Source organism: Sciurus carolinensis, chromosome 18, assembly GCF_902686445.1.
Source record: "Sciurus carolinensis chromosome 18, mSciCar1.2, whole genome shotgun sequence".
Lineage (NCBI taxonomy): Eukaryota > Metazoa > Chordata > Mammalia > Rodentia > Sciuridae > Sciurus > Sciurus carolinensis.
In genome coordinates, this window is record NC_062230.1 from 27,035,150 (window position 1) to 27,047,440 (window position 12,291).

At 48.8% G+C, this 12,291-nt stretch overlaps 1 protein-coding gene across 1 annotated transcript; it reads left to right on the forward strand.

Moving 5' to 3' along the window:
* The first annotated feature begins 295 nt into the window (after nucleotides 1-295).
* Gp2 (glycoprotein 2) lies at nucleotides 296-11,672 on the forward strand. Its single transcript, XM_047532951.1, has 10 exons — nucleotides 296-368; nucleotides 1,293-1,733; nucleotides 2,464-2,574; nucleotides 3,364-3,575; nucleotides 4,054-4,202; nucleotides 5,315-5,560; nucleotides 6,362-6,524; nucleotides 7,667-7,751; nucleotides 9,000-9,044; nucleotides 11,614-11,672. The coding sequence occupies exons 1-10, from the start codon at nucleotides 296-298 to the stop codon at nucleotides 11,670-11,672; spliced, it is 1,584 nt and encodes a 527-aa protein (XP_047388907.1).
* The last annotated feature ends 619 nt before the right edge of the window (nucleotides 11,673-12,291 follow it).

The following is a 12,291-nucleotide window of genomic DNA, read 5'->3' on the forward strand; positions in this document are numbered from 1 at the left end:
CACAGCCTCTTAACCTGGCTGGGATTTGATGCACTCGGCTCCTTCAGCTGTAAAACGGAAGCAATCGCACCATCTCTGTAGGATGGCTCAGAGCCTGAGACCAGGTCAAGTGCGTGAGGGGCTGAGTCCAGATGGAGTCACATGATCGATGCTGAACTCATTCGAGTCCCCATCTTAACCTTGCACCACAAAAGGGAGCTCTGTTGCTCTGATCCTGCGGGCCTTTCCTTTCCCAGGGCTGCATGGAGAGCCTGCAGTCTGTGGAGTGAGCTGCACGTCTCACCCTGCGTGAAGGATGGCCGTCTCTGACCCCCTGTGGCTGGCCTTGGCCTCCTGCATCCTGACTCTGGCCTCTACAGCGCAGCAAGGTGAGTGTCTGCTTATCCGGCACCTCAGACGTCTAGAAAGACCCACAGCAAAGGTAGCTGAGGTCAGTGAGAGGAACAGGCAGGTCTAAAGCCAAGACTCCGAGCTCAGTGTCAGGGAGGATGTGATGAGAGAAAAGGAAATCAAGTCACAGTGTGTCCACGAGCCGAATTAGAACTTACCCTGGAGAGGAAGGGAAGCATCCGGTCAGCAGAGGCCAGGGCGCCTTCGACAGTCTACGATTCTATTGTGAGGGCGGCCAACACACCCTGTGCCACACGGGGGAAATCCTAGGGACTGTGTCCACTGTGTGTCCACTGGCGGGGAAGAATGTCCATGCTGCAGGAAGTGGAGAATGCACGGAGAAGGGTGGAACAGCCCTGATCCGATTTTTTGTCTTTGTTTTTGGAAAAGAACGTTCTACACAGACACACAGACACACACACACAGAGACACACACACCTGTGCATGGGAAGACGCTGAAGGGTAGACAACAAATTCAGGGTTACTCCTGGGACTGGGTGGGCTTAGGACAGCTTCATTTTAGAGCGGAAGCCAGCACTGTGACAGCTTTCACTTCTCCTTTATTCTTTTGAATGATGTCTGAGGTTGTTTTTCCAGGAAGCCTGCCATTACATTTATGAGAAAGAAACAAAGAGCGCCAGGCAGGACCCTGGCAGCCGGGTCCCCCAAGGAAGCTCTTTGGAACTCAGGGTGGGGCACAGGGGCTCATGCAGGACTCACGGCGGTACTCGTTGATAAACCTCTCCCGGGCTCTTCTGACCGCCAGCCAGCGGAGTCTGATGCTGAACTGACGGCTCATTTGCCTGTTGGACTCATTAGTTCTCAGCACCTTCAGACTGGGGACAAACACCTGTGGGTGGGGGAGTTGCTCAGGGCACCCAAGCGCTCTGTCCCCTTCCCAGGTTACAGAGACCCCAGAGAAGCCAGTTCCCATGGGCTGGACTTGGCCTGTGGAGCCCCCGGCACCCCAGAGGCGGAGGTCTGTTTTGACCCCTGTGAGAATCACACCGTCCTGGACGATCCCTCCCGGAGCACGTTGAACTCGGATGACCTCCAGCAATGCGACCAGGATCTGAGAGGCTGGTACCGCTTCGTGGGTGAGGGAGGAGCAAGGATGCCCGAGACCTGCGTTCCAATGCTGCGATGCCGGACGGCCGCTCCCATGTGGCTAAACGGGACCCACCCCGTCCTTGGGGACGGCATCGTCACCCGCACCGCCTGTGCCCACTGGAGTGACAACTGCTGTCTCTGGGCATCTGAGGTGCAGGTGAAGGCCTGCCCGGGCAGGTACCACGTGTACCGGTTGGACGGCACCCCGAATTGCAATCTGAGATACTGCACCGGTGAGTGGCAGCTGTGGGCGGGGCGGCCGATGGGATGCTGGGACCCGCAGAGCGCGGGGTTGGTCCGCAGGAGACGATGCACCACCTGGCACCCCGAGGAGAGCTCCTCTGGATCGCCAGGCACCCTGCATTTCAATAAAGCCAGAAATTCCACGTTGAGGGTGGAATCTCCTGCTTTATAAACGCATCCTAGCACAATGTCAAGAACTCAGGCTCGTTGCTCTTTTGATTCCATTCGGGTGGTTTCAGTGACCTTTTAGAGCCTCAGTTGTCCTATCCGATTAAAAAAATGGATGATAGCAAAATATCAGCTAAGCCACGTGCTCACCATGCTGAGCCCTTTGAAAGTATTGACTCTGGAATCTTCCACCAGCTCCATGAAATAGGTACTATGTAGTTACCCAGGTTGGGGCACAGAGAGGTCAGGCGACTCTCTCTACAGGAGAGCTGGGATCTGAGCCAGGCACTGTGGCCCTGGCATCCAGGACTCTGTCGCCAGGCTGCTCTGCTCCCCTTGTAACCTCAGAAAGAGTGCCTGGCAGCTTCAGGGCTGTCGCTCACCCCGCTGGATGGGGAACTGGACAGCTGAGTTTGAGGTTGACCCTTCCACTGGGCATCTCACCCTTGGCCCACCTCCTGTGCCCTGGAGGAATGAGAGGGTTGGACCTGGGGGCCTCCGATCCTCCCTGCTTTGCATCCTGATCTCCTCCTTCCTGGCCCCGCCTCCTAGACCCCGCCACCCAGGAGGACAGGTGTGAGCCCGGCTGCCGCCCCGAGGAGCAATGTCTCCCTCAAGATGGCATCTGGAGTTGCGTCTGCAGACGGGACCTCAATGGCTCTGGTGAGGCGCTCACGGGAAATGGCGACTGCTGTCCTGGCGGGTAGGGCGGGAGCAGGGAGCTTTGGAGGGTCACGACAAGGTGTGGATCAGAGTCGGGGGGCATGGACTGAGGTTGGGGGGGATCCTCTGGGTTCTCCAGTCCACATGCTATAAATCTGGGGCATCTGCAGAGATGAGAGGGCAGGGCTGGAGCAAACTCCATGTCAGGTGCTGGGCCATGGCCAGGTTGGATCCATGAGAGACAAAGTTACTGCAGACAAGAACTCTGCAGGCTGGGGATGCAACTCCATCATAAAGGACTTGCCTAGCATGTGTGAGGCCCTGAGTTCAATCCCAGAATTTCCAAAAATAAAACATCTGCATGGATGGGAGCTGCATGCTGCTTTCAGGCATCTACAGTCTTCATGCTAGGAGCACGGGCAGACTCCTGGGGCAGGATGCAGATAGTACATGCTCAAGAAATATTTTTTGAGTAAGTGTTGAATGCATGAATGGACACAAGGGCTCAGAACCTGCTCAGATGTGCTGGCTTCATGAAATAGTGTATATCAGGCTTTGATTCTAGTGTGGAAAGCAGGGACCCTTTGCTGAACGAAAGATCCCAATCCCCGCAGGGGAACTTAGCCGATCCTGTGCATTAGATGTTCAGAAATCCTAGCCTAGAGACCTCTCTGCCCGTCTGAATGTGAGTCCTAGACGATGCAGCCTTCTGGTGGTCATGGTGGCTTGCTCCCTGCCCACTGCTTCTAGGCCTCTGTCCACTCTGTCTGTCTCTTCTTGGCTTTGTAGATATTCAGAATTTGCAGCCTCAGCTGGACTGTGGGGCCAGCGAGATCGAGGTGAAGGTAGACAAGTGTTTACTGGGAGGCCTCGGTTTTGGGGAGGAGGTCATCGCCTACCTCAGGGACCGAAACTGCAGCAGCATCCTGCACAGAGAGGACGGGAACTGGATGTCTGTGTCCAGCCCCGTCCAGGCCAGTGCCTGTGGGAACATTCTGGAGGTAAGTGGTGTTCACTCCCTGGCTGCTGGACAGTGGGGTTCAGGCTCAGGGGACCCATCTTAGTAACTGAGAGATCTTGGGCTCTTCGCTTCTCTCTGGGCCTCCAGGATCATGTGTGAAATTCAACACGCTGGTTCACACAGAGCCTAGGGTAGGTTTGACACTTGAGCTTCATAAATGTGAGCTATGATTATGATGGTTTTAATCAGGGCTTCATGGGAGGGAGGCACAGAGCACCAAGCTTGCTGGGCCTGGATTCTTGCTGGGCCTGGGGTCAGTTATTTATTTATTTAAGATTCTGTTCTTAATCTGGCTTCCTCATTCCTCCTCCTATAAAGAAGAAGGAGGCCCCTTGAGGTCAGAGTGCCAGGTGGCTGCGTGACCGAGGACACTCACTCTGGAGTCAGACAGATCGGAATTCCACCCACACCTGCCCGCGTCCATGTAAACAAATATGTGGTTTTTTTTTCTACCAAAGAGTAATGGAACCCATGCCCTCTACAAAAACACTCTCTCGTTGGCCAGTGACTTCATTATCAGAGACGTCATTGTCAACATCAACTTCCAGTGCGCCTACCCGCTGGACATGAGGGTCAGCCTCCAGACTGCGCTGCGGCCCATTGTGAGGTATGGTGCTGACCCTTGCCCTTTTGACCCCTAACCCTGACTTTGGCCCCTCTCACTCCCAGCACCGTTTATGATGTCCACACGATGACACTAACCCCTCTTGGGAACTCCCACTCATTCAACTATTCATTTCACAAAATTTGTTAATCGTATATTGGGGACACTCAACGTGAGCAAGGCGCACATTGGCTATTTCCTGGATATTAGAGATTATTATCATGAAGCAATGTCGTGCTATGAAACAGTGCTTAGAAATGTGCTTCGGAACAAAGAGAGAGGACAGGTCCATTCACCTTGAAGAAGGGCATCAAACAACTATGTCGCCAGTTATTTGCAAGTGAGATCAATGCAATGTAGGAAGAACCCAGGATGCTCTGGGAGCAGGAAACAGGTGTCCCAACCCCCATCGTGGTGGGGTGGGGGTCACGGGGGCAGGAAGGCTTCACTGCAGATGGGATTTAAACTGAGACTGCCTTTGATTGGATAAACAGCACCCGTGTCCCACCAGAAATAAAACCAGTTAACAATCTGGGTGAGATTTGATACAGGCCAGGCTGTTTGCTTTGCTCATTGCTGTGCCTCTGTGCCTGGAACCGGCCCTGTCCAATCAGGTCCTTAGCATTTCTAAGCTTGCCAGGGGAACTTCCGAGCTGTTAGAGATCCAGAAATCCAGACTGCCTGTCCCATTCCCTCATGAAACTCCTGGGCTCACAGAGTGGCAGAATCAGTAGGATTGGAAATTTTTGAGTTCAGTGGTTTTCAATTATATTATGCTGGAGTTTATGGGTCATGGAGAATCAAAATGAAAGACACTAAGTCCCATTCTCCAGGTGACAGGATGGCATTGTGTGCTAACCTCTATTCTTTGATCAAGACTTATGCAACCCACCAGGGGCAATCAGTGGAGATCCCAGAGACAGAGGGATCTCTCTGTCATTTTTAGTGCCTAGAAGCTAGTAAATGCTCAGTTTAAATGAATGGTTGAATGGTTCTTTTAGAGATCAGAGATAAACCTTTGTCTCCATAACCTCACACAAGTATGGGGTTTGATTTATGTTGTTCTCTCTGGTCAAAACCTAATGTGCCTGTTCCTATGGTTTTCCTTCCCTCAGTTCCCTGAACATCAGTGTTGGGGGGCAGGGAGAGTTCACTGTCAGGATGGCCCTCTTCCAAGACCAGAACTACACGCATCCTTACGAAGGGGATATGGTTGTGCTGTCGGTGGAGTCCATGCTCTATGTGGGCGCCATCTTGGAGAGAGGAGACACGTCCAAGTTTAAGCTGTTGTTGAGAAACTGCTATGCCACACCATCAAAGGACAAGGAGGACCCTGTGAAGTACTTCATCATCAGAAACAGGTATCAGGCAACTCCGGCTGGGCTTATCTTTTGGTTTTAACAGAGTTTGGGGGAGAATATTAATCTCATTTATGCCTGGCAGTTGTGTAAGTTGGTTTAACTCTTTGGGAAAATTTTGGTGTTACATATTGTAACCTACCCTTCTGACCCAAGAATCTCACTCCTGATATTTTAGCCTAAGGTATTAATACATAATAGGTGGGCAGGGTAAAGAAATGCTAATTATTTTCCATTTCAATATGCTTGATAATTCTGACAATAGGCTCATTGTTCAAAAATAGTCCCTTATACAGATGTTAGCATTGATCAACATAAAAATGATATGAGAAATGTTAGGAGAGAAAATATCATTTGAACTGATAAAAGCAAAGGAATATAAATATCTACAGATGTGCTTCGAACCATAGTAAGATATTAGATAATGTTTCTACTGAGCTCAGCTACATGCGAGGCACCGTGCTGAGCTATCTACATGGTTGTCTCATTAAGTGCTCACATCAACTCTGTGAGATGAATATTCCTGTCTCCATTTTGCAGTAAGGTTAAGGAATCTGCCCAGGATCCTTTAGCTAGAAATTGGGAAAGGCTGGGATTTAAAACTAGTCTGTCTCACTCCAGAGATTGTGCCCCAAATAATTTAAATCATGTGAGTTTGAAGAAGAAACAGAGGAAACAAAAAAAGTTCATGCTACCATCATGGAAGGAACCAGGTGTGTGTGTGTGTGTGTGTGTGTGTGTGTGTGTGTGTGTGTGCTCTTTAATTTTCTCCAAAGTCACACCTTTTCTCCTTTGCCCCACCAGCTGCCCAAATCAACACGATTCCACCATCTATGTGGAAGAGAATGGGGTATCCTCGGAAAGCCGGTTCTCAGTCCAGATGTTCATGTTTGCTGGGAATTACGACCTAGTTTTCCTGCATTGTGAGGTTCATCTCTGTGATTCCCTTAATGAGCAGTGCCAACCGGTGAGTGGTCTCTTTGGGTGGGACTATTCAGAGCCTGGCATTGGGCCTGGCACCTGACAGGTTCTCTATAAATAGTTTTTAGATTGATGGAGGGAGGGATGAATGGATGGATGGATGAATGGGCAGATGGATGAGGGAAGACAGGTTTGTTGGATGGATGCCTGAAGGCATGGAAGGACAGATGGGTGGCCAGATGCACGTGAAGGATGCATAGATGGACTTCAGGCATTCCAAAAACTCATTTATAAGCAAGTACTGTGTTCCCAGGAGGAAGAACCGTTTTCCTTGGCATGAGACCTATTTTGAATAATTATAATAATACAGGTTGAACATCCCTGCTCTGAAAAACTGAAATCCAAAATGCTCTGAAATTCAGAACTTTTTGAAAGTTGACATGGCAATCAAAAAGTTTTGGGATTTTGGAACATTTTGGGTTTCATATTTTCAGATTATGAATGATCGACTGATAAAGCTTGTGCAAATATACCCAAATCTAAAGAACTCCAAAATTGAAAAAACTTCTGGACCCAAGCATTTTGGATAAGGGACACTCATCCTGCACTTGACTTTTTTAATGCTTCCTCTGTGTTGAGCTTCATGCTAAAACTATTGCACACCTTATCAAATTTAGCACAATGACTCTTTAAGGAGGTTTTTTTAATTGACCTCATTGTACAGAAGAGAAGTCCTTTACCCAAGAACCACACACAGATGGACAGTATCAGAGCAGGAATGTACCCCAGCTGAGCTGTGGTACGGCTCTTACCCCCACTGGACCCTATCTATGAATAGTGCTGTCTGTGCCTGTCTGTTAGTGACATGCTTCATTGCACTCTTTTTTAATTTAAATGTTTTAAAATTTTTTATCTTTCAAACCAGGTATGTCCTATTTAATCATCATGGACAGAAGTCATTTGCCCCAAATTACACAACTGAAAAATAGTGGAGATGAGAGTCAAACCTGGATTTGATTGACATGACAATGAGAATTCTCTGGTTTGGGAAAAACTTAGCCTCAGAATTAGGGTCAAAAGGCAGGTGGGGCCCAGTTCCTGGGCCAGAGCTACCAAGGCAGGGGAGTCTGGGTAGGAACTTTGCCTTGAATTAAATCTGGTTATAATGAGAGTTCTCTATCCTCACAGTCTTGTTCAAGAAATCAACTCCGCAGTGAAGTACCGGCCCTTGATCTAGCCCGGGTTCTAGATTTGGGACCCATCTCTCGGAGAAGTAAGTGGCCCAGTCCTGATAACAAGGCCAGCTGGCCAGGTGCTGATACTTAACCTTGGATGCCTGGGGTCACCCACACAATCACTCGGGGTTTTTCTGCCTTCTTGGTTCTGCCCCCATTGCTGGATCTATCTTTCCATGATACAGATAGACTTTGCCATTTGTGCTGGGTTTCCTGTGTGCTAGAGCCCTGGCCAAGCTCTTGACTTTCAAAGATTGACTTAATCCACCCATAACTGTGTGCATTTTATAGGTGAGAAACCAAGGTTCAGAGAGAATAAGGAACCCACCTAAGATCGATCTGCTCATGAGTAGTGGGAATAAGACCTGAACCCAGCTTAGTCTGATTTTGGAGTATGTGGCCTTGACCTTCTTCCATCTGCTCTAGATCCCCACAACTCAGTCCCTTTTGGGTGAAGTCTAAGGCTCCTGCTTAGATACAGCTCTATTTTCTGGTGAATGGTTGTTTCCAACATTCAGTTGCTGTATTCTTGAGTGGGATATGAGGGGAAACTTTCCAACTGCTCCCCAAATTTTCATCCATCCCACACATGGGTTCATAGTACTGTTACGGTTTTTATTTCCACCACAATGGAAGAGTCAAGTAATGCAAAAGAATGAAATCATTTTTTTTTTGCCTTAAAGAAATTAAGATGCAGTAACATTAATAGCTATAATAATAATAATACTTTTTCACACCTGGCATCATGCCAAACAGCTTTATAAGCATTAACACTTGGAATGCTCCAGTAGCTCAAGGAGGTGAGCACTATTGCCAAGTCCGTTCTCCACACGAGTGAACAGAAGCTGTCTCATGAAGGAGACTCTGCCCTGAGTGGCTCTGCCCCTTTGTGGGTCCTCAATTTGGTGCCTTCCGTGGTGCCCAGGGTAACTGGGAGAGGGAGAGTCAGGAACTGGCGCTTTGGAATCAGACATACTGGAGTTTGAATCCTAGCTCTGCCACTGATGGGCACGGTCAACTTTGCAAGTCCCTTAACATTGCTGAGCCTCAGTCTTCTCATCTGTCAGATGGAGATGAGGACAATTTCCTCACAAAATCTATGAGAAGGATTACGTTTTAAATGCGTGAGATGCATTTAGAAAAGTGCCCACTGGATACACGGCCTCCAGGGTGTAGACTGTGGGTGGTGGCGGCCACCAGGTCAGGGTTTGGAACAGCGGTGGTCCTAGTGCTGCAGTCACCAGAGCAGGACTGAGGAGGCTCTCACCTTCTGCTTCTGTTCACAGGTGCCCCATCTCCCGGCGTCATGAACGGAGCCCCTGGCACTGCAGGTACATCCTGTCCTCATGTCTCTCCTATGGCTTTCCCATCTCCCTCTCCTCCCCCTCTTCAATTTAGTCCCTTCTAACTGCCAGATCCCATGCTAAGGACTGTGCATGCCAAAATGGATCAGAGCCCAGACTGGCTCCTTAGTCTAGCAGAAGAGACAGCCATTTAACAACAAATATGTATCAAGTGCCTACTGTGTGCCAGGCATTGTTCTAAGTGCTGAAATTATGATGGTAAGCAAAAGGGAATTGGCGCATGCCCTCGTAGAACTTATTATCTGAGAAACAGACAATAAAAAGTAAGCAAAAGCTTATTTAGAAATAAAAAAGATGATGTGACAGAAAGTCACCCACATGGCTAACAAGGTCTTAAATCAGACAGAAGCGTATTGCTCTCACACATAAGTGAAACCTAGAGGCAGGCAGGTAAAGGAAAGTAGATTGGCACCACAAAGTTGTCAAAGATCTAGGTTCTTTCCAGATCCCTGCTTCGCCATCTTGGAGATGTGACTATCAGTTCCATGGTCCAAGATGGCAGCTGGAACTCCAACTCGCCTATCTAGAAATCCAAATGGAGAGAACATGGAAGAAGTTAAAGAACACTGAGGAACATTCCTGGAAGCTGGCACCATATACATACTTACATTCATTGACCAGGGCTTAGCACATGGCCCTATGTGACCATATATCCAACCAATGATTGATGGTTTTATTATCAAAGTAGAAAGGAAGAGTGAAGGTCAGGATGGATAAATGGTCAGAAGAACTATCAGAGGAAGTGATATTTGACTGAATGAGAAATGGCAAATGGGCAAATCTGAGGAGAATGGAACCCAGAAGCAGAGGGAACGTCAGTTCGTTTCATAGGAGGCTGGCACATATGGAAGTTAGTGAAGAGCTAGAAGATAGTACAGAAGGAGCACAGAGAAGACTAATCTACTGTGTTGGAAAAGGTTGTAAAAGAATTTCATCAGGTAGTAACAACTGAGTGGGGTTTTGATGAATGACTTAGAGATGGATGAGCAGACAAATCAAAGAAGTTTATTTTGGACAAAATGGGAAGCACGTGTATTAGGATTCTGCTACTCTTCAGGATGACCTGTCTTGTCAAACACAGACCTGAAAAAGTTCCCTCCATCCTCAAATCCCCAACTAGACTACTGTCTAAAAATTTTCTCAATAAGTCCAAGATGGCCTCTTTATGCTTAATGCTAACATTCAGACAATCCTAAGAGAAGTCACACTCGTGGAAGAGAGTGGGAGCAGCTTGAAGTCAGGGACCTCAGTCCCAGTCCTTCAGGTTAGCACAGTGCCTGGGACATCCCAGGAGAGTCTGCTTGAATTGCCTCATTTCTGGGGTGGAGTGTTGGGAGTCTTCTGGAAGAGCTCGGTCTGATGTCAAGGCAGCAGGCCACCACAAGAGGGCACTGTGGTTTTCACAGTTTGCTATCTGCTGTAATCGTTTCTGATATTTTAGAATTAATAGACCGTCCATCTCATATTTCATCATTATAAACCTGTTGCCATATACTTACATGCTTCTGAAGATTACGGTGGCCCTCTCCCTTCTTCTAGGACATCAGCAGCAGGTCACTTTGAATTGTGGGGTGGGGTGGGGAGATGTTCTAATTTGATAGTATTGTGGAAGCGGGTGCATATGCTTCCGTTAGCCCCTCAGAAAAAGGCAACTCTCATTCAGGATCTGCACCCTTCCTTAACACTGAGTGTACACCAATGTGCACAAAAGATATGATCCAGCCCTCAGGTCTTAGAGTCTAATTTTTTAAACCAGCACTTATACGGTGTTTACCATGTGCCAGACACTGTTCTAAATGCTAGATGTGAATTTACTCATTTGAGTCTTAACAAAAATCTGCTTTGCATACAGGGAAACTGAGGCACAGAGAAGTTGACTATCTTGCCTGAGTTGGCCCAGCTAGAGATAAGATTCTAAACTAAGTAGTCAGGTCTCAGAGGCATTGCTCTGTGCCTTTCTGCCTCTTCAGTATTAGTCAGTATAAGTTAGGCTAGCTGCTGTAACAAACAATCTCAAATCCTTTGTGCCTTTATACAACAGTATCATTTCCCACTAAATCGCTGATGTGGGGTACAGTTCTATTCTGTGTAGTCATTAGGAACTCTGGTTACTTCTGGTAGCTTCTGGAAGCTCCATTGTTGAGTCCTACCCTGGATCTTCTGCAGTGTAGCCCTAGAATGGTGAATGTGAGGGCATGCAGGATCATGTTGGAGATTTTCGGAACCTGGCCTGTAAATGGCATAGATGACTTCCAGACATGTGTCATTGGCCAGATTCAGTCACATGGTTCAACCTACCTGCAAAAGAGACTGGGGAAAAAATTGCCTCCTTGTGTTCCCAGAAGAAAATGGGAAAAGTGGTTAGTGGATAGATAGCCGTACCTCCACCGCATGAGCCCCAAGGCAGTGACCCGGACCAGACAGGAAGGATGCTCTGCCTTTCTCACCCTGTGTGGCATGTGGCAAGGAGGCCAGCTCGCATTTGCTGCTGAGTCCCCAAGCCCGGCACTTGACTTTCATGTCTCTCGTGTTTCAGGGTTCCTGGTGGCCTGGCCCGTGCTCCTCCTGCCTGTCCTCCTGGCTTGGCTGCTCTGAGAGCCCAGCTGGGTATCTGGCCTTGAAGTCCATGCCGTCCCCTCCGGCAGTGGCTCCCATTCACCCTCCAGCACTCTGGTCCCTCTCCCTTCATGAGGAAGTCGTGGTGTTAATAGACTCGAGACCGGGAAGCGGAAGAGCTTTCACAGACCTGTCATACCTCTGTATTCCCCTTGGCCTGGTGGCCGGGGCCCTGTGGGCCCGTCCTGGGCTGGCTGTCCCTTTTTCTCCTTTACTCGTGGAACCCTGAAAGCAAACTTGCTGGAGTAAAGACTGTGGCTCCAGGCTTGACCGGAAGTGTGCGCATGTCAATGACTTTAGGGGAGAGGCGTCCTGCTGTGGGACAGGGTGGTGAGCAGGTAAAAGGGGTGCTTCCCCCAAGCAGCTCCTGTCCCGACCGCCCATGAATCGGACAGACTGACTCTTGGGTTCTGTCTGCATCCTCTCATGTGTTTTCTGTTCCCAACGGTCTCCGTGGGAACATGTACCAAGGAGATTCTCAAAGGGAAGAGGGGTCCCATTGCTCTACAGTCCCCCACCCCACCTCAGTCACTTTCTAGGAACCATACAAACTCCTACCCTGGGCACCTGGATGCTGAAGGAGTTGCTTGGTTTTGGT